Source organism: Pleurodeles waltl, chromosome 5 (genome assembly GCF_031143425.1).
Source record: "Pleurodeles waltl isolate 20211129_DDA chromosome 5, aPleWal1.hap1.20221129, whole genome shotgun sequence".
NCBI lineage: Eukaryota > Metazoa > Chordata > Amphibia > Caudata > Salamandridae > Pleurodeles > Pleurodeles waltl.
Genome location: NC_090444.1, coordinates 1,662,272,586 through 1,662,296,135, shown reverse-complemented (window position 1 = coordinate 1,662,296,135; position 23,550 = coordinate 1,662,272,586). Strand labels below are relative to the sequence as shown.

Below are 23,550 nucleotides of genomic sequence, written 5' to 3'. Positions count from 1 at the left end.
TGTGTCTATCTTTAGATGTAAAAGATAGTTTATGGTCTTTTTTTAAATTTGTAAACATTGTCTTGTAGTGGGGCTCCTAAGCCTAAAATTCATCTATGGTTTTCAGAGGCTTCCCTATTGTAATTTTGTTAGTAGCCGTGTTGTCAGTTTTAGCCTATTGACTTTTGTATATATATTTCCAAATACTTTAGACTGCTTACATTGTTGGCTTGGTTCACTTGGAAGTCATTACAAACTTATTTGGAATTGTTTGATTTTCCTTTTGCTTCAACCATTACACATAGGCTCTTAATTGGGGCCAGAAATTGACCATCTGTATTGGACTTTTGTTCACTTTCACTCAGAGTTTTCGATTACTAAGAGCACTTAACTCCTGATGAAAGTCCTTCCAAATGAGGAATTACTAGGGGAATTGGACCAATTTCCCAGGTAATTCCTAATTTCTTTGTTGACCCCCAGGATCCAGCTTGTAATGGGCCACTTTTCCCACCCACCACAGTTACCAGTACCACAGGACATTGCCGTTTAATGAGGAACTATGTCAACTTTACCATGATAATTTGTATCTTAAGATATAACAAGTGGAAATAGTCTAATATAAACAGGATCAATGCCTTGCGAAAAAATTCTATTTTTGAAATCGCTTCAGATTTAGGGGGTTATTACAACTTTGGAGGAGGTGTTAATCCGTCCCAAAAGTGACGGTAAAGTGACGGATATACCACCAGCCGTATTACGAGTCCATTATATCCTATGGAACTCGGAATACGGCTGGTGGTATATCCGTCACTTTACCGTCACTTTTGGGACGGATTAACACCTCCTCCAAAGTTGTAATAACCCCCTTAATTTCTGGTGGTTAAGTTTAACTGTGCATTTTCCTATCTTCCGTATTGACTAGATCCTTGAGTATTGACTTTCAATCTCCTTTTATGCAATCTCTTGTTAAACTGGGTTACTAAGGAAATAGAATGTGTTTGTTTTACATTGATTTTCTTGCCTTTAGGCAAGTTGGTGCTAATCCTCTTTATTCATTATTTACTTTGTTAGATTAGGTTTCAGCACTCTAAAACGTTTCTCTTTATTTTGTAAGCATTCTTTGATTCCTGTTTTCAACATTTTACATAATCTGAGCCTAGCACTACAGTTTAAACAGTGAAAAGATAATGGAAAAATGCAATAAAAGGACTCTGTGGAGTCCAACAGTTATTAGCGTATTCTGTCTGGCTGAAAGAACTAGATCAACCAATGCTGCTCCTAATAATTCTGTAATATGGCCACCCAGTGCTCATCCCCAAAGATGAAAATCTAGGATGGGTATACAAAATGAGTGCAGAAGTTGGGCATCATAAGGTTCATGTGCCTTCCTTGAAATGTATTCCTGAAGTGTTACCTTTGATCTCCTTATAATGAATGCACAATCGTCTCTGTGACCTAGAAAGCTGTAGTGGCCAGCTAGCAATGCTAGTGTAAGAGTCTGGGTGAATGTGTCCTTGTCAGGAAACTGCTTTCAACCTAACTGTCTTTCTTTTTAATGTCTTAGAAATTAGATATGCCTAGATTGAGCTAAGTGGTTATTGGATGTGTGTTCATCTGAAGTATATGCGGAGGTGAGGACAGGAATACAGTAATGAATTGCCACTGCTATTTATAACTTGTGGAAGCTGAATTACATTTCACTTTTTGACCCCTTAACTTCCACTCCACTACCAAAGTAGCATGTGTCTGACTCACAGTTACTCACACCCCATAATAGGAAGTAATGGAGAAACAATAGACCCTTCATCGGGTACAGACCTTTCTTTTCTTCTCTAACCACTGGTTTTGCTTCTGTTTCATTTTTTATTTTTTAGTATAGATATTGTAGGAGGCCATTCTCCGATGTAAAGAACAGTTGCTTTTGGTGTTTTTCATTTGTTATACTGATTGCAACTGACTTTAGGCTTTTAGGTGATAGTTATTTTATATTTGCACTTAATCAGTTGTTTATGGCAGAGGGCGGCAAAAGAGAAAAAGGGAAGTGCTTTTTATACCTCTGTCACATTCTCAACTTCATGAAACCTACTTGTATCTCGTGGCAAGACTGAAGCCTACTTCTCAAAACTGGTGTCAGTATATTTCTTTGTACAAGCACTAGAAAGCTTATGTGTCCCTTGCCTCCATTAGGGGACTCTCTAGATCCAGCCCTTTGCAGTAGTAGTAGTAACCCATTTCCCTTTTACACTTTATGGGTACCCAAAGAATGCAGAGATTATCTGTGCTTCTCCAGTGATTCTCAAAAGCATGCACACATTCTACCCCATCACACTCTTTGGTACTAGTTCTTGCATTCTGTTCTGTATAAGAGAGAAATCATTCTTGGATCTTCCTCAGGATCACCACTTCTTGTCGTAGTTTAAGGGATTAATTCTGTCACTCTTCCGTGTATTGCTGAGTTTGCTGAGATGAATACCTTTCAGTTTTTCAAAAGCCAATTAAAGTTCATTAGCACCATAAGAAACAATTCTCCCAGATGAGTTTATAAATTAATTGGTCAGGGTTTGATAGTGAGCCTTAGGCAAATATCATTTCTTTTGCTTCTACAGTTTTTTGTTACATTTTTCTATTGAGCTTTCATCTTGGAGGTAACCATAATCAACAACAAACCAAAACCGTAACATTTCCCCTCAAGTGTAAATATGTCTGTACCCTTTAAATATTTCACGTTTCTGAAAAGCATAGGAAAAGTACACAATATAGATTGTTCTCAATGTATGGATGACAAGAATATTTCCTTAAATGTGTAATAAAGACTATTACATATAGCACATATTTAATAACATGTTAGAAGAATATAATATGCATACCATTTTCAAAATATTTGCAGTACATAATAGTGGCAAAGTAGCAGTTGTCATTTTATCGTAAGAGGTATATGCACACCTCCGTTTGTTTTTTTCACCATATTATTAGGCAATTGAGGGTCGATTACTATCTGAACACAAACCAAATTATTCTAAAATAAAGACATTGATGATAATACAAAATATGAATATGTTTGTGCTTTACAGAGTGACATGTTTAAGGAGGTTTTATTTTAGTTACATTGGAAAGGGAATGATTATCAAGGGTGTGTGGCCCCTCTGTGACAAGGATATACACAGATTCCAAGCAGGGAAAATTAATGGAGGTTTTATTTTCTGTTAGGGATCTAATTTGTTCCACAGGGGTCTTTTGCTAGATGTGATGCCTGAGTGTCAAAAGCAGTAGTGTCTAATTTGCATGCAGGACAAGCAAAACCCCATCCAATGTGTATGGACCGTTTCGAGGTTGATTTGTGTTTTGTCAGAGTTTCGATTTCTATTGCATGCAGTAAATCAACTGGCATGAGATCTGCATGGCACCTGTTGGGAAGTTGCCTGAGAATTTGTGATCCTAGACATAAATCTTGATTTGGTAGGGAAATATTTTGAGATAACTGCTGATTCCCTGTCATAGGAGTTTTACCAATGCACATTTAAGTAACATATGACCGATTTCTTTCTTGGATTTCCTCTGATGCCAGAGAAAATGATCCGGTATGAGACCTGTAATTGCCTGTACTTTTGTTTGGCCTAGTCTGGGAGTAACTGTTTCAGTGAAAAGTAAATTCCACATCAGCAGTCATATGCCTTAAAGAAAGAGGTTTTAGAGCTGTGCTCATCACATGCTTCCCATTTCCTTTGCGTCACAATGATCAATTATTGGCAAGTGTGTCTCAGAATTTTATACTCTTTAGACACATTGTGCCCCTGCTTTCTTAGTTTTAGTAATAGATTGGGAAGATCTTTTTTAGCAAAACTGCCCACCTGTGAGGCAGATACTTTCAGCCTCAAGAATTTAGAAACTTCCAGGCTATCTAGGTCAATTATTCTCTGGAATCTGGCAAAGGACAGGGGTGACTCATGAGAACTGTAATCCTTGATTATCAAGATATCTTTGGATTCCCCTGTCTTCCATATGAATGTGGAATCTTTATTTCTATTATTTTGTTCTACAAACATGCCATATTAGATGTCGTTATGCTCGTTGATAAATGTTCTCTCTGTTTTGGGGTTCAGCATTAGCTGTGTTTAATATTAATCTTTGTTGAAAACGGTACAGCCAATTAGCATTTGATTAAGAATATATGTGATTGACAGTGCAGAAGTGAGTAATTATAGATGCATGGACATGTAATGAGTAATTGTAAATGTGATTGCCATTGGTGTTCTATGTTCAACAGTCATAAACATCTGATACACTGGACTGAGACCAAGGGGAGCCAAGGTGGATATGGAAGGCTAAATGATAAGTGAAGAATTTCGGCTAAGTTGGCTCTTCCCACGTTTTTATGTTATCTCAGTTGTTTCAATGAGCTTGTGGCCCTTATGCATTTCTATAACACATTAAAAATGAGATCACTTCTTCAAATAAGAAGTCATCAGTCTTAATGGCATTATCCTTAGAAGGTATTTATCATTAGGATTATTGTCATTTTCACCATTCCTATCCTTCATGACCACAATATAAATTAGGGGGACCATACCTCTAAAGCATCATTTATCATATCAATCATTATTTTATCATAATAGGCTTTGAAGTCTGACAGGTCATCAATAAACCAGATGCCTAGGTACATAAGGAACTTTGGTTGCCATCTGAGCCAGGTATTCCATATTACATCTGATGTGTAAAGAGCTAACCTCCAACCTACCTCTGTTCAGGCTGTACCCACACTATAGGACAAGTAGCTGCAATTAGAATCGAGGAGATGTGGTATGGAGCCTCAAATGTGCCAGTATTAAATCTCAGCCTCTTAATCCAAGGGTCGTGGCAAAGTTCCATTTGCTCTGACATTTACTAATAGTTGTCCATATAGAGCTAGAGTACTGTTTATACAGTGTTCACTAAATTTAGCGTTAGAGTCATATATAGCCTCGTAGGTTTATTTTGCCTTTCATATCATCCCTACTGTCTTTAATAGCTGCAATAAGGGTCTTATATTTCCTGAACTTAAAACAAGATGTAACAATTTGGACTGCTTTGTTTGATTGAAATCATTTTTTAACTTTGTGTGAGAGCCCATATCCCCGCCCTAATTTTGATGTGGAAATTAAAAGTCAGTAGGGTTCCTTTTATCTGAATGTTGTACCTTTTATCCAACTTTAAATCCAAACTCATGATATAATTATTGCATCAATGTATGTGATTTAAAAAGACAGATTTTGCATTTTGAGACCTTAACATTGATCCCATGAAAGGGCAGATTAAAGTCCCCACCCATGGTAATGATGGCATCATGAGGTATGCAGTTCAGCTTATCACTCTGCTCACACCAATATTAAGGAACAAATGCATTGGATGGGTCTAGACATTGATTGTATATATATTTCCCTATTGTCTTTAATCAACTTGGTAATTAGCCACATAACATTCTCTTGTATATCAGATGAGATGAATGACAACTTGCCCTTCATGCCATTAATTTTGAAAACATATTTTCTTCTATGCCTTATCTAGCAGGCAAGAAAATTAGAATACATTACTGTCTGTTGTTCCTGCCATTGGTTAATGGTAAAATATGGATTAAAAAAATATGACAAGTTCATGGATTCTAATCCTTGACTAAATAAATAAAGAATGTGGTATTCTATAGACGTTCCAAGATATTCTGTGTGGAGGAAGGAAAAAGTAGTCCTTTTCATGTCACTATCTGTGTTTTCTTAAAATGGGCACTGCCATGTTCTCATAACGATTACTGTAAAACTTCATGGAATGGTTCATTAATTGAGTTTAATTCATAAAGCTGTAGTGTCTAGTGAATCTTTGCTATTTTGAAGCAAACAAAATTGATCATTTGAAAGGTCCTTCATATTTGTGGCTATCCCGTAATTTGGCCCCAAGTAGTTAGAGGACACAGCCCATCTTCGCCCCAGTATACCAAATGCATGTCTAGACACCACCATTGGACCCTTTGTTTGTTTGTTTCATAAAAATCATTTTAAAACAAGTACTGTTTAATAAGCTACACAGATATACACTTAAGTAACTTTACAAGATAATAGCATGTTTGTGAAACATTTGTGCTGCAGTGGTTGTATTTTAAAACCTGTAACTTGCTATTTCACTTTTGTTACTAGGGTAAATGCTGTGCAGTATTATGTGCAAGGAAGAAACCAAGAACGTTTGGCTGAATGTTACTATATGTTAGAAGACTATGAAGGTCTAGAGAACTTGGCTAACTCCCTTCCCGAAAACCACAAGTTGCTTCCTGTGAGTATAAATGATGAATGAAAATTATTTTTAAAATAGTATTTTTTGTCATGTGAAGGTATTGTAGAACTAGGCAGAACATCATAGTGAAGAAAATCCCTGTGGAACACTGTGGGCATCGGATGGGCATGCTTCATTACTAAGGAGGACTGCTGTGAATCTCAGCACAAAATACATTACCCATTTTGAATAGTTGTGCACACATTAGACGTCAATGATCAAGTTTCAATGTGATCTGAAAAGTTGCAGTTTTCACTGAAATTCCCATAGTGTACTCTTGAAAAGAGAGAATACAAAACCTGAAGTCCAGGTCCACTGGGAATTGTTGTAGATGGTGTTGGTTGGCGTGGCAACAGACCTGCTCATTTGGATGTGAGTTCAGTGGTGAAAGTCACAATTGTTCTTGTTGCACACAGGACAAGCCTTATACCTCCCCCAGCGGGTGCTCAAGACTGGTGTTGCTGGCACAGACTAAGCCCACCTGCTATTGGAGCCATGGTGGAATGTCTTGTGCTTCAACTGTAATGCACGCAGACACCATAGCAAATCATTACAAAATTACAAGCATTGACAGAAGAAAATTGTGTTAAATATACTTTAAGGTTGGCGGCTAAGATCACAGACTCATAAATGGTAAAAGAATCTTTTTTTAAACTCTGTTTTGATGTCTAGAAATGGATGATTTCTTTTGACATACTAATTATGTTTTTTAAGGCACTTAGGTTGGGGCTGTTTTCCCCTTTATCTTTTTTTTAAAATGTGTAGCACTTGATGTTTTATTCTAATTAGAGTCATGAATTAATTGCAGAAGTGAGAAAAGTACTACTCTACTTTCCCAATATCCCGTGTGCGGTTATGAATATTGCTGCAAGATCGTCTTCCCCCCACTCTCAGATCTCTGAAGTTTAGGGAGGAGAATTTAGACCTTGCTTCTCTTATGGGGAGCCTCTTTTAGCTGCTTGATACTGTCCTTCAGTGTGTTTGTGGATTCACTAAGATATTATGCTCAGCATTCTTAAATGTTCTGAATTTTAAGATTTCTAGTTCTGCTTACTCGTACTTCAACAACTCCTGTTCTTATATTATGCTCATTATTGGCTAGTTTTTGTGGTTATGACTGATAATTTCACATTTTAGCTCAGCTTCCGTTCCTAACCAGTTGTGTGATGTTGGGGTAATCACTTATGTGTCTTTGACATCAACTTTGGTCAGTGTTTGTCCTTTCTAACAGATATAATTGTCTCCTGTCTGAAGCAGCGTCTGCCAGCAAAACACAGCCAGGCCGTATCATGGCTCATGATACGGTAGGCGGTGTTTTGCTGGCGTGGCACTGCTGCTGACAGCAGCGCCACCTTACCGCCGTCTGCCGCCATGACCATCGATGGTATTCCGCCAGCCTTCTGGTGGAATTCCGTTGACGGTCATAATGCACGGCGACAGTATATATTTGCGGCTGTTGCCGTGGCGGTAGGCGTCAGTTACCGCCATAGTTATAATGAGGGCCTTAGTGTTTAACTGTATTATCAGACTCTCTCCTATCTTTTCAAATCTTGCTAGCACATTTATTTGAATTTCCCCCTTCACCTGATGACAGGAAAACCAATAGTTAATTAAAACTATAAGACTACTGCACAGGTACAGTCTTTCATGTCTTGCTTATAAACAGCTAACCAAGGTAACCCTAAAATGGGTCCAACAAACCTAATTACTGATAGGCCATGTAAAAGGAATTTCCTGAGCAAACACAGGAAGTTAACCAAGATGTGTGTGTGTGTCTCTCTTTTTTTTCGGGTCTGATGTTAGCCAAGACCTTTTTTATTTTACTAAACTTATATGTATAATATACTTAGTTAAAGGGGCTTTCCTCCAGGTCTCTTCATCCATTTTCCTGTTGTTTTGTATTTCACATATTGATTCCTTCCACTGTAACATACAGAATGGGGCCATGGGTAAGTCTTCTTCAGCCACTGGTAACTTCACTTTGAGGGACTGCATTTTGCTCTTTCACAAGGAGCACATGCTCACACAAGGTAGTTCACTTCAGTGGCAGTGTTATTGTTTCTACTTTATTAAGATTTTAGTATTTCTTTGTGATAGCAGGATGTTTTCTACCAGCTACTTAAGGGAACTGCCACTGCTTTAACAAAAAAATAAGAAAACAAATATGTTGATCAAAGATGACTGATACATAGGTCATCAAATCACAATTTGAAAGGAACCCCCTTTTCACTCCTTTCAAATTGCTATTCAGTATTGGTTGCAAAACCCATCTTACCAAAAGGAAAAACTTTTCTGGCTCGTGATGTTGCTTTGGACATAACAAATGAGGTTTTTGCAGTCTCAAACTCAGTGATTTTGCGCAACTCAAGGTTTGCAATTGAAATTTATTTTTAAACCATCAGGCCTCAGGTGTAGGAGAAAATCATGCATGGAAATTTTGTGTGCGATTGGCTTACTTTTCTAAGTGTTCTTGGGAATTTTACTAAAACACCAAACATCCGGAAATCTATGCATAGCATAGGAAAAAACATACAATGTGTAAATTCTGAGTTTTAAAATGTTATTGAAAAGGTGTTGGGTATATTTAATTTAAATTATCATTCTCTTTTGCATTAATTGCTTATTAGCAAGTCCAGTATAATCGTTTGGATTCAAATTTCAATACTGCTAGTCAATTTTTCCATTTTATTTTGTTTCTCATATGAAATGTAAGCTGCAAGTAAATATGAACATGAACATTTCATTTGATATTATGTGAGAAAATGCTAATTTTATTATTCTTACAGGATATAGCACGCATGTTTGTGACAGTGGGAATGTGTGAGCAGGCAGTAACGGCCTTTCTGAAATGCAATCTACCCAAAGCTGCAGTCGATGCGTGTGTACATCTGAACCAGGTAACAGGCGGCCATAAAGCAGTTGTTATACCATGATTTCTACAGTTTATCATGTACATTTCAATTCAGTTTTTAATTGTTTGTACAAACAATGTTATGCATTACATTTCTCACATAAGATAAGTGGATCATCAAAACGCCTACACCAAAATGATTGCTACAGTGTAACAGCTCTTCATAGAAGGGTAGTGTTTTCATATTTTTCTGCCAATCCTTATTGTCATCACTTTCTAACCACCTTTTAAAAGAGTTCGTTATTGCAGGGACTTTGTTCCTTGGGCAGATTGGCCCCCTTTGCACAATTTAATTCATCACTGAGTGATGCTTTACTTGTAATGCTTTCAATTAAAATATAATTCAAAAGCAAAGCTCAAAAATTTCATTTTTTAAATTGTTTTAGACCTTTGCTGATATCTGCAAAGCAACAGACAATTGTTCATCATACCTTTAAATGAAGTATTTAAGCTAATACAAATACAGAAATCTTTTTAGAAATGTAAAACATACCACAGAAGGTTACTTCATTTCAAGCAGACCACAATAAAGGTAAGATTGCCTTTAAAGATCTAATATTGCATTTTAAAACTAGAGGGCTTAAAACATTTGCTATTGTGCTTGTACTTGTAAAGCCTGGCAAACAAAAACCCCATAATTAAGCTCCTGACTGCATTGAGAGTTGAGAGGGCGTATGTGTTGATTAAAGTGCATACTCACCCTCTCTTCTTTAGACCTTAAGAGAGGAATTACTCTGCAGACCCAACGTTCTAATGAAAGTTTCAGGTAGGGCCGAGTTCTGTTAATCATGGCTGATTCCATTGTGAGTTCATATTTTTTATGTTCAGTTTAAAACTCACCTTGGGAACTCTGTCTTTCAGAACCTTCAAAACAGGTTGTGCTGACCCTATGCTATCTCACAGTTGACACGAAAACATCCATAAACAAATATTAATTATACATTCCATATTCTCTATAGAGTCATAGAGCTAAGTATATGGCTAGTACACTAAGTTATCTCTCTGATCCATCAAGCGGTTTAATTTTAAAACTAACTCCAGTTGCCATGCTCTTATAAGCAGAGCTTTTACGCCCTATACCACTATAATGGTTTTAATTGGCTTCAGTTTGTGGAAACAAGCAGTATATGATGTTTAGCTACTGCCCAAAAGGAAAAGGCACCAAACGAAGAGAGTTTATTGAATGATTACATGAAATATTTGCTTTAGTAATTTTGTTTGGAGAAAATTAGTTTTGCATTTTAACTCAGATAAAGTTGGCTAATTGTCAACAATTTATTTTTTAGTATTTCAGTATGAATTCTCCATTTACACTATGGTGTATCAACCCAAGAAGTGTACATAGCTAGATCATGTTTTTCCTTATTCAAGAAACAGTTTCTCACGCACAGCCCTTAAAGTCTTGCCATACTTGTAGCAGCATTAATCGTTACACAAGTCTTCAAACAATGTATTGAATGTTCTGCAATCCCAGAGGGGTTGCCACCATAATAACCAAATGGGTTACAATCATGGAATCTGGTATTTGCACCCTAGAATTTATTGTTGGATGAATACCTTCAACAAAAAGAGATTTAGGTAGATCAGCCAGATAAAGGAGTATAGGATCGTAACAACCATACACCCGTCTAACAGAAATTACAGACTCACCAATATTGTTAATATTAACATTAAACTACACTATCTTAAAGCTCTATCTACACAGGTCTGAGATATATTGTGCTAGAACATCTCCACTACTATGATGTTTTATTCAGTCCATGTTATTACTCTTTATGTGTCTCTCCACGCACTCTCAAGCTGCCCAGGGGTCAGTATTGTGCAGTATAAAACTCTTTAATGAATAAATAATTGAACATTGGTCCTTATTTCAAACATAAATAGCATGCCTACTCCTTGTAAGCTGCACTTTTGGACCTTTTATCCTGTCCACTATGTCTAGTAAAGCACCCAGTTTCAGAAAGTATCTTGGGCTCGTAGCTGCAACCATTTTTCAACTTGATCATTGAGTGAGCTAGAGAACGTGAGAGAAAGAGTCTTTAGCACTGTTTGTGTTTTAATGTAACATTCCGTATGAGAGAGAGGCCTAAATTTAAAGATGTTTGAGTGGCGCCTTCCTAAACTGTACCAATTGAAATTGAAAGGTACCTCAAAGTTAACAGTTGAAGATTTATATTCTGCAAATCTTCACTGCAGTTCCTGTACAAATTATAAGTAATACTTTATGAGAGTCGGACGATTGGTATCCTACTCAGTCTTCCCCAACCGGAACAAACAGCATGATTGTGTGTAAAGGGAGGAAAACCCTCAAATTAACCTATTGGGTTGAGGATCTGATATAGCCCTGTTGGGTGCATACAACATAACCTTTTTGATATTTTCCTGGGCTGTTTTCTTGAAGATCATTCAATTTGATGAAGTCAAGGATGTGCAGATATATACATACAGGGTTGAAAGTAAGAAAATAGGTCAAATGAATGAGGAGCAGTTTGTTTAACTTCAACGTTCTTATTAATAAACCTGTACTTCCCATTGCTGCCTATATGAGCTAGTACATCCCTATCAACATGTTAACTTGACTCCAGTCAGTACTCTATTGATCACCTCCAGTGAGTTACACACCAAGACTTATTGTCTATATTCATAGTAGGGCAGACCTAATCCTGCTTTCATTACTGTTTATTACAAAGACAAAGTTGTCAACAAAGTAATAGAGAGATCATTATACTCTTCTTAGAGCTAATATATTTATTGCTTTGGCAAGTAATGGTCATATGCATTTAAGTTTCATATGTATTTTGTTCTTAAGCTCTGGAGTGGTTCCACATCATATAGTTTAGGATTACAGCACTGCTCTTTCAGCATTAAACAGGCCAAAAGGCATATTGGTAGGAGAGTCCCAGAGCAATCATAAGTTGCTGAAACCTAACTGTAACCACTGTTTATTTTTGCTTCTAGTGTCCTTGGGTCACTATATAGAACACTCCCAAACTAGGAGGCAGGTACACCTTTAAGCACATGTTCCTTATGGTAGTGAGGCAGAGCAGTCCAAGGCTTACTCAGAGGAGGCACTGTGGTCACTCAGCAATGTAACAAACAACATATTATAAATGACTGTCCAGTCAGTGGGCATGATTTAGACCTTGGCGTAACAGTCCCGTTGTCGACTTTTCAACTGAAAACCCATCCGTCTCTGTGACAGTCTGCCAGCCCTATTTAGATGTTGGCGGTCTAATAGCCGAAAGCCCGCATTCAAACTGCTGGCTCCCCCAAGAAACACCACTGTGTCGATGGCGGGAGAGGAAAAAGTGGATGCTGGCAGGACCCCAACCTCCCTTTCCACAGTGCAGATTTGGATGTTCCTTAGCGCCAAGAAAAAAGTGGTGGTCCGACCTTCATTTCTGATTTGGCGAATTGGGGGGGGGGGGGGGGGGGGGGGTCAAAGGTGTGAAAACTCACCTTTTTACCCTATTCCACCTCTGTCTTTGACTGGACAACACCTGTCATCGCTGCAGTGACCGACCCACGCTTCACTAGACTAAAAGGTAGGGATGCCGTATTGCCAGAGTATGTTGGGTGGGCACTGCGCAGGAGATTGGGACACATGCAGGCATATACATGTCACATAATTTTTTTTAAATCATTGTGACATTCATATGTCGGGGAGACAATTGTGTCACACATCATGGGTGGGGGGACACTGGCACATCACGCATATCGCACACATATGCACATGTCATTGTGGTGTCAGTATTCGTCGCCAAATGACTGCTGGCACCACAATGACGGTACATTCCCACTTGTCAACGGTGTCCATGTGCGTGCATTGCAAGGGCACCAGTACTGGTCGGTTTGTGTTGTGTATGTGAGTCAGTACATGTATGTGTATGTGTGTGGATTGGCTGGTTTCGGTGAAGGGAGCTGGCGTGGGAGGGGTGGTTTGTCTGTATATGTGTCACTTGCATGTGAGATCGATGTTGTGTATCTTGTGTTGCCACATGACACATTCAGGTGAGTGTTGTTGTTGTGGTGTGGCGAACATTGTTGTGATGTGTGTAGTTCTGCTTGTGTGTGAGTTTGTGTAGATGGGTGTGTAGTAGTGTTGTTTGTTGTGGTTGTGTCTTGTGTGCGTGCAGTGTCAATGGTGTTTGTATGTTGTGTCATGGATCTATTTCAATGTGTGTTTTCAGCATGTACAGGTTGTGTTGTGTTGGAATTGTAATCGATGATGGTGTGAATGTGGTGTGTTCTGTAGTGCAGGGGGAGCATGTGGCTAAGAAACAGTGTGTGTGTGTGTGTGTGTGTGTGTGTGTGTGTGTGTGTGTCACTTACCTCTATTCCATAACCCCTGCCATTTTACGAAGTTCACTGGGTCCCGCTGCCTCTCCCCCAGTCAGCTACCTGTCGCCAGTCCACTGCTTACATCACTCTAACATCCAAGTACAGCAGGCGGAACACTGTTTACTTGACAGACTTTTCGGGTCTGCTACCGATGCGGCTTGGTGTTAACACCACCAAAATCTAAATCAGGCCCTCAGTTTGATTGAGGACCTTGTTGTAAGGCCCTGAAAAAGATTTTTCTTCAGCATATGTCGCATATTGAAGACCTCTACTGTATATAGCACTGCTCCCTTCTTACGAAAATGAACACTAGGCCTGATTTAGAGTTTGGCAGATGGGTTACTATGTCACAAATGTTACTGGCATCCCGTCCGCCTTATTACACGTGCCACAGCATATAATATACCTGTTATAAGGTAGAAGGGATAAAAGTCATGTTTGTGACTCAGTAGCCCATCCGCAAAACTCCAAATTAGTCCCTAATTAATTTTCTTTCAAAGATCAAAAGTGCTGTCTACTGTTTATATCTGATTAGCATAAATAACGCTTGTTATCTGCTTTATATGACACTGTTTTAATTTGCTAGCAATCTTTGAGCACATAATGGGTAAGAAGTGCTTCTTATATGTTTATTGTCAAAACTTTGCATTGTGAGCAAAATGATAAATGAGCAAGAAGACAGAATTAAATAAAAAAGTGTTTCTTTTCCAGTGGAATAAAGCTGTCGAACTGGCAAAAAATCATAATATGAAAGAAATTGGATCGCTATTAGCTAAATATGCATCCCATCTTTTGGAAAAAAATAAAACGCTGGATGCCATTGAACTCTACCGTAAAGCAAATTACTTCCTGGATGCTGCTCGGCTCATGTTTAAGGTACGTTATGGCATCAGGTAAATTTCCTCTCGTATTCTAAAGCAATATAGGTCGGGATCACATAACATCTCTTGACTGCGTTACTACATGTTCTTGGTGGTAAGTAAGGCAGAAGTTGGTGCAATCACATTTTACCAGCATACTATTAAAGCAAATTTGTAGAGGTGGTAATGTGCTACAAGAATTTGTATGCATATTTAAGCAGACAGATAGGATTTGAGATAAAGCAAATCCCTAGCACCATACTACATCAACACATCACAATAACATTAATACAGCCCAACAACACAATACAGTAAGGCAACAATAGCACAACAAAATGTACAAGAAAGTAATACCATACATTGCACCAACACAATGCATCAAAACAGCACAATCTAAGCAAGAAACACAAACTCAGTTCAACCATATCACAAAAAACCTAAACAGAAAAACACACACCACAACATATTGAATGATGTATTTTAATTCTGCCTTTGCTTTGTTTTGTTGGTTTGTAGAACACTGTTATACTGTTGTGAAAGTGTGCCGTGTTGAATTCTAGTCTAGTTGTGTTTGTGAATTTATTGTGTTGCTTTGTTCTATTGTGCTTTTTATGTTGTTTAACTGTGTTATCATGCTATTTTGGGTTGTTCCAGTGTGTTGTTTTTGTGCTGCATTGCTTTGTTCTTTCTTAGATTGACTTGATATGTTGGTGTAGTTGAGTGTATTGCGCTTTTGTGTTGCATTATTGCATTGTGTTGCATTATTGCATTGTATTTTGGTTGTTGTATTGCATTCTGTTTTGATTGATTTGGTTTGTTGTTTTGTGCCCTGTTATGATTTATGTTTCTGTGTTGCGTGGTGTTGTGCTCTATAGTTCTAACAATTGCTGATTCATTGCCTGTCGAAAGTAGCTAATTTCTTTTAACTTCCAGTGACAAATGACCATTTACCACTGACTAAGGTGGTAACATACTGCCCCTTCAGCACTTCAACCTCTTAGAGGTCAGTCAGCCAAATCTGTGACAGAAACCATGCCTTAACTTAGCACTTCCAGTGTTTATTTCATGTAAGTCAGTCCTTGCCGTTTGTATAATTTAGAAATATGCTAAAGAGGCCCTATAGTTTCTTGCCAATACGCTATTTGCATTGAGCTATGAATTAAGTAGCGGTAAGTAGTAAATCTTCCTTAGTAATTAGAAAGATTGATGGATGATAACACATCTCCCTTCCAGTGAAGTAAAACAATAAACATCTTTCAGCTAGTATTGCCAAATCTTCTCACATTGCCTACAGACCCAGACATGCACAACAGCAGCCAGTGGACCACAGGGAGCCTAACACCAAGATTGATAGCAAGAAATAATTGCACTACAGAGTCTAACACACACTTAGTCCTGAGCAAACACCGCTGTCCTCAAATACTGATAGACAGGAGACACACAGAAAAATCCCTTCCTACTAGAATAACAAGCAAATGTGTGACATTTGGGCTCCACCAGATAAATTCCAGGTCTTGATATCATTTGATCTCCCCTATTTCCTGTCTGAGTTGACAGCACAGTGATTAAGGCTACTAATGATTGGGCATCTCTGATAGAAGCAAGGTAAGAAGATATCGACCCACAAGAATATTTTCAGCTTCTTTCAGTCAGTCACTTGGAGTACTTCCACTTTTTAAAAGGAATGATCTAGAGATGCCATAGCGATAGTTGAGATTGTTGGAATTAATTTCTGAATTAGTTACATATTAGAGGTGCCACTCTAACCCTCCCACATTATTTTTCTTTTTTTAAACAAAAAAATGAACAAACAAAAAGAAATAAAATGAGCATGAGTCCCATGTTTCAACGCTTCATTTTCTAGGAAATTATAGCTTGCCTTGTTGAAAATATGAATTCCAAGAAGTTACCAACATGCTTACTGCTTTTAATGAATGGCGTCAACCATGTGCATGCCAATTCTCCCATCTGATAGAGCTGCATCTTCCTAAGTTACGTTTCTGTATTTACTTCAAGATCCCTTCATCTTCTGTTTCTTGGGGCAGCCCTTTACATATATTTGTAGGAGGCATGGATCAAACCATGATTTAACATTTCACATCCAGCTTCAATGCCACATCATGATCGACAGGTCTGCTGTGACATTTCTTATGACATTTGTGGCGCACTTTGAAGAGGCCTTCACTGTTACAGGCAAATGGTAGCTGACACTTGGGCAGAGCCCTTCTGTTTTCTCTCCAGCCAGGCAGCCCCCAATCACAGTGGACCTTTTTTGGCATTACTGTGTAACAACCTGTTCGGCAGGCCTGCTAAGTTTACATGTAATATTTGGGGTGACTTCAAAGTAAGGAATCAGAATGCCCAAACAATCTGTGTGTGTCCACTGTTTGTTTGCTGAAACCTCAGCTTTGTTATACCAGGCAACCGTCTCTGAGGTTGTTGTGGGTACAGGGACTGCATCAAATTGGTTTTGGTGCTAGATGTGGGAGGACACTAGATTACCATAGCACACTCCCCACACAAAACCCAGCCCTTAGAACCCAAGTTTATTGTGGGCGAAGACTTTCACCATCTTGAAAATTAGAACTGCAGAACTCACCTGGACCTGTGGAAGTTCAGAAGAGGACTGAACCTGCTTTCTGAGACCTGAGAAGAGCCTAGAAGACTGAACCTGCTCTCTCTCATGTACCCGGACAAATAAGTAAACTCCCAGAGTCATAAGGCTGACCTCCTTTTTAAGCTACAGGGACACAACAAGCTACATGAGGCCTTTTTCTGCAAGTGTCCGGCTAACTAGTGGCCACTGGACCTGAACTTTACCAACCTGCTGGCTCCCGTCTGCCACTCAGTGAGTCTCTAAGTGCTTCCCGTGAGGTCCCGGAGGAGCTTTAGAAGTATACTCTTGTGGTTGATTGGGACTTTAGGACATAAGTCAGGAGGTTAAATCTTTGATCAGAACGAACCTGGTTAGTGTATCCAACCTGCGCGCCATCACAGTCCGTCGCAAATTTTGCATAGGTCCTCTTCTACCATGACTATTGGCTATTGTTGGCACTTTGTGCTTTTTGGTGCTATTTCTAATTAAAATGTTTTTAAAAAATCATATCTCTGGTTCCCCTTATTGTATTTTGTCATTTTGGTGTCATTTTGATTATTAAATTTCACTATATTTTTCTAATTCATTCTGGGATTTTTATTATTTTGATTTTAACTTTATTACTGTTTGCGGGGTACGGAGCTTGCCAGTCCCGAAGATGGCCATTATCAAGCGTGCTTCTTGGCCCGTATAACACTCCTTAGTGATCCTTGTGCTTTGCGCGACCAAGATACAGCAGCGACTGCCCGAATACTGCCTGCAACTAAAAGTGATGTGTTGGAGCTGAAAAAAAGAGACTCCTGACGCTGCTGCTGGTCCCTCAGACAAAGCTTGGTGCCGACCGCAAGGCTGGGCCTGAGAGGTTGTGATGCAGATGGCCAACTGCCACCTTGAGCACTGGATCGGGGGAGCCTGCCATGAGTCCCGAAGCTGTCGGGGCTCTATCAGCCTTCTGCAGTGTACACATTGAGTGGGTGTGGACCGACGTGCACTTAAGTACCTAGAGAACACTGCTAGAGGCCTCGACCGCCTATCCTAGATGTGGCACCTGATAAACACCAGAGGACGGCATGCGAGGTACAGGTACCCCAGTGGGGGAGCTGCTGCAGTGGTTCTATGGGGGGGCTTCTGGCCCTTGTGAATACTAGAGTGCCCCTCTTTGCTGACATCTGCTTTCAGGTCTCATCCCCTGGATGCCAGTGAGGTGCCTGTGCTATTCTTCAAAGGCCCAGCGGGCAGTGCTGGGGCCCCAAGCGGACTTCACTTGCAGCGGCAGAGTGCGAGCAGAGGACAACTTGCCTGGAATAATAAGATGCGGCCTACCTGAGGCCTTAGTGAGAGGGCCTAGTCGGCTGGCCCATGCTCGGTGGATGGCTGTAAGGAAATGCCTCCTTGGCATGGTTACCCCCTAACATTTTGACTTTGCTAATGCTAAGTTATGATTTGAAAGTGTGCTGGGACCCTGCTAACCAGGCCCCAGCACCAGTGTTCTTTCCCTAAACTGTACCTTTGTCTCCACAATTGGCACAACCCTGGCACTCAGGTAAGTCCCTTGTAACTGGTACCCCTGGTACCAAGGGCCCTGATGCCAGGGAATGTCTCTAAGGGCTTCAGCATGTCTTATGCCACCCTAGGGACCCCTCACTCAGCACATGCACACTGCTTCACAGCTTGTGTGTGCTGGTGGGGAGAAAATGACTAAGTCGGCATGGCACTCCCCTCAGAGTGCCATGCCAACCTCACACTGCCCGTAGCATAGGTAAGTCACCCCTCTAGCAGGCCTTACAGCCCTAAGGCAGGGTGCAGTATACCACAGGTGAGGGCTTATGTGCATGAGCACTATGCCCCTACAGTGTCTAAGCAAAACCTTAGGCATTGTAAGTGCAGGGTAGCCATAAGAGTATATGGTCTGGGAGTTTGTCAAACACAAACTCCACAGTTCCATATTGGCTACACTGAAAACTGGGAAGTTTGGTATCAAACTTCTCAGCACAATCAATGCACACTGATGCCAGTGTGCAATTTATTGTAAAATGCACCCAGAGGGCATCTTAGAGGTGCTCCCTGAATACATACCCGACGTCTAGTGTAGGCTGACCAGTTCCTGCCAGCCTGCTACTCACCAGACATGTTGCTGGCCTCATGGGGAGAGTGCCTTTGTCACTCTGTGGCCAGGAACAAAGCCTGTACTGGGTGGAGGTGCTTCTCACCTCCCCCTGCAGGAACTGTAACACCTGGCGGTGAGCCTCAAAGGCTCACCCCTTGTTACAGCGCCCCAGGGCATCCCAGCTAGTGGAGATACCCGCCCCTCCGGCCACTGCCCCCACTTTTGGCGGCAAGGCTGGAGGAGATAATGAGAAAAACAAGGAGGAGTCACCCACCAGTCAGGACAGCCCCTAAGGTGTCCTGAGCTGAGGTGACCCCTGCCTTGAGAAATCCTCCATCTTGAGTTTGGAGGATTCCCCCAATAGGATTAGGGATGTGCCCCTCTCCCCACAGGGGGAAGGCACAAAGAGAGTGTAGCTACCCTCAAGGACAGTAGCCATTGGCTACTGCCCTCCCAGACCTAAACACACCCCTGAATTCAGTATTTGTATTTAGGGGCTCCCCAGATCCCAGGAAATCAGATTCCTGCAACCTGAAGAAAGAAGAAGGACTGCTGACCTACAAGCCTGCAGAGAATGAGGAAGACAACAACTGATTTGGCCCCAGCCCTACCGGCCTGTCTCCAACTTCGAAAACCTACTCCAGCGACGCATCCGACAGGGACCAGCGACCTCTGAAGCCTCAGAGGACTGCCCTGGACTACAGGACCAAGAAACTCCAGTGAACAGCCGCCCTGTTCAAAACCAGCTACTTCTTTACAACAAAGAAGCAACTTCCAAGGACTTCACGTTTCCCGCCGGAAGCGTGAGACTCTACACTCCGCACCTGACACCCCCGGCTCGACCTGCAGAAAACCAACACCTCAGGGAGGACTCCTCGGCGACTGCAAGCCCGTGAGTAACCAGAGATGACCCTCCTGAGCCCCCAAAACGATGCATGCAGAGAGAATCCAGAGGCTCCCCCTGACCACGACTGCATGTAACAAGGGACCCGACGCCTGGAACCAACACTGCACCCGCAGCCTCCAGACCCTGAAGGAACCGAACTTTGATGCAGGAGTGACCCCCAGGCGACCCTCTGCCTTGCCCAGGTGGTGGCTGTCCCGAGAAGCCCCCCTGTGCCTGCCTGCACCGCTAGAGTGACCCCCGGGTCCCTCCATTGAAACCTATACAAAACCTGACTCCTGCTTTGCTCACTGCACCCGGCCGCCCCTGTGCCGCTGAGGGTGTACTCTGTGTGCCTTCTAGTGTCCCTCCTGGTCTGCCCCCCGAGGACGCAGGTACTTACTTGCTGGCAGACTGGAACCGGAGCACCCCTGTTCTCCATAGGCGCCTATGTGTTTTGGGCACCTCTTTGACCTCTGCCCCTGACCGGCCCGGAGCTGCTGGTGTGGTAATTTTGGGGTTGCCTTGAACCCCCAGTGGTGGGCTGCCTATGCCCCAGGACTGAGACTTGTAAGTGTTTTACTTACCTCCAAAACTAACCCTTACTTACCTCCCCCAGAAACTGTTGATTTTTGCAGTGTCCACTTTGAAAATAGCTTATTGCCATTTTTACAAAGACTGTACATGATATTGTTTTCATTCAAAGTTCCTAAAGTATCTAAGTGAAGTACCTTAGATTTAAAGTGTTTGATGTAAATCTTGAACCTGTGGTTCTTAAAATAAACTAAGAAAATATATTTTTCAATATAAAAACCTATTGGCCTGGAGTAAGTCTTTGAGTGTGTGTTCCTCATTTATTGCCTGTGTGTGAACAACAAATGCTTAACACTACCCTCTGATAAGCCTACTGCTCGACCTCACTACCACAAAATAGAGCATTAGAATTATCTACTTTTGCCACTATCTTACCTCTAAGGGGAACCCTTGGACTCTGTGCACACTATTTCCTACTTTGAAATAGTATATACAGAACCAACTTCCTACAATAGCTTTAGGCCTGGAGAATGGACCAGAGTCCCCTTGAGTGACATCATACTGTTTGGGGGCTGAGATGAGCCTACACGTCTTCCCAACACTGCACTAAGGTGCTAGCCCGGGTGAAAGGCAGGTAGAGGGAGCAGACTGTAATCAGAAGTTGCTCCAGAAGTAAGTGGCTGCCATTAGCTAGCTGTATTACTGCACTGTGCTGGCCAGAAGTGAAAGTTCCATGTTGGGCCTGGATTGGCGCGACGTAACTGATCCTACAACGTCTCCATTAGACCTTGTTGGCACTTGCAGCACCCTTCTTCTTCCCTGAAGCTCTACGGGGAATGCCACTGAGACAGCCACTGCCTTGCATGTGAGCGGCATTGAGGACTTTTGTGTGGCCCAAGGGTTGAGAGTCGCTCTGAGCACTGTAATAAAATAGCTTGTGTCCTTCATTGGGTACCCCCTCGGATCCAGTCATTGCTTGTTGTCAACTACTCTCCATCATGAACAGCAGTGGTAGACTGTTGCCTTTAGGTGTAGGAGCAGCGGAAACACCAGGGGCACACCTTTTAGACTGCTGTCACTGAATCTCATGAATTGGAAGAGTATGTGTATGTATGCTGGGAATCTACCTGGCATCATGGGCTAAACAGATAAGTAACAAGCCAAGCTTTGTTTCGACCTATGAAAGAGCCCAAACACTCGTGACAACGGAGCAGCCATGTCAAAATCTGGGAAAGACAAAGCTGACCCAGAGGTGGACACTGAATTTTGCGCCAGATCCTGGCTGCTATGCAACACAGTCTTACAAAAATCCATAGCACTGTCCTTCTGGATGGACCATATGTCAAAACAGCTTGATAAGCACATGGAACGCCTGAATATGGTTGAGAGGCATGTCTCTGAGGTGGAGAACAAACAGATCACTTCCTCAGTGACTCAAAAAAAGATGCACAAAGTCCTTTTTATGTTGTAGGCAAAGACTGAGGACCTTGAGGCCCGCTCACGCTGAAACAACCTGAGAATAGATGTTCTCAGACATCTTTGTGGTTGAGCGTGCCCTTCACTCTCTTGCCCTGCGCCCAGTGCCTGGGCCGAAACCTTGTCCTATCATAGTGAGATTTTTGAATTACAGAGACTGCAATGCAGCACTTTGCATGGTACGAGAACTTAAGGTCCTTCATCATGAGGGTCGCAGAGCTATCTTTGTATCGAGATTTCATGCAGCGGGTCCAGGAGGCTCGGAGGCAGCTCATGCTGATCAATCTAAAGTTGCAGGAACTGCAAATGTAGTACAGCATATCTTTAGCCCGCATATCTGCTGGTATCGGTGGACAGGAAAGCGATGACCTCCAGGGACAAAAAACAGCTACAATTTCTCAAGCAGCATACGATGCGGGGAGTGCAAAGACACTCTCCCAGGTCAGAGGATAGTGACGCTGGAGCTTCACAAGATATGGAGGAGCAGGACTAGCACCCACTGAACTATAAGTTGTGGTTTCCAAATTTGGGCCTGATCGCTGTAACTGTAATTTAGATGTTCTTTGAATTTGCTCTGGTAACACCGGAAGAGTGGTAGGTCATCAGTATTATGACATCACAGTTGTTCCATTATTTGGTGGAGGTGTCCTTATGGACTCACCCCGAACTGATACGGAAGGGTGAGTGAACAAGAGAATGACACTGTGTCTCCTTATACCAGTGCAAAGTGACTGAGTTTCTTGCTCAAACATATGGGGCTCCGCGCCTGACAAAGGCTGTGTATAGAGGAGCAGTGGAGGAGGGTGTGGCACGCAGACATGTGCAGCCATTATCTAATGTTTGAAGCACATGCTATGATTGTTAAATGCCCCCCTTGGCTTCCTGCAGCAGATGGAGACTGGCCAAGTAACTTCTGTTCCCATTTGTGCACCACCGAATTTTGTTTGGGGTTCTTTTGGATGGGTCTGGGTGGGTTCGAGGTAAGAGATATATTGCTGTTAATGTGACTGGGGTTCACAGCGTGGGAGGGGGCTGGGTACTGTTTCTTACAACTATTCAATGTGCACTGGCATTGGTTGCGGGCTGAGTGGGCCATGTTGGCTGGCTTGACTGGATAGGTTGAGATGCAAGACAACGGTCAATGACACACGAGATGCAGCAATGGAAACCCAGAGCCCTTCGCTGCTAAAGTTCCTCACTTGGAATGTCAGGGGTCGGAATGACTGTAGGAAGATACACAAGGTGGTTGCATACTTACAGTGGCACAAAGTTGACATAGCCATACTGCAGGAAGCTCACCCGGTGCCTGATAGTGGCTTATTGACACAGCACCATATGCAGGGACTTTGCTATGCTGCCCGCTTCACCACCTATGCTAGGGGCATGCTGGTCTGGGTCCGGAGAGGATCGGGTGTTAAAATGACAGTGTGTGTGGACACAGATGGCAGATATGTGGTGGCACGGTGTTCTAAGGATGAGTTGACGGCATTGGTGGTGGGGGTGTATGGGCCCAATTACACAGTTTTATTATTCCTTGCGTACTTCGCTAGCCCAGTGGGGGGGACCTGC

General features: G+C 41.6%; 1 protein-coding gene across 1 annotated transcript in view; it reads left to right on the top strand.

Annotated features, from left to right (window-relative positions):
- The window catches only part of WDR35 (WD repeat domain 35), a 267,899-nt gene that overhangs the window by 183,607 nt on the left and 60,742 nt on the right, over nt 1-23,550 (top strand). Inside the window, exons 22-24 of the mRNA XM_069235987.1 lie at nt 6,141-6,273; nt 9,060-9,170; nt 14,237-14,401. Of these exons, the coding sequence (XP_069092088.1) occupies nt 6,141-6,273; nt 9,060-9,170; nt 14,237-14,401 (409 nt within the window). The remainder of the gene's footprint in view (nt 1-6,140; nt 6,274-9,059; nt 9,171-14,236; nt 14,402-23,550) is intronic.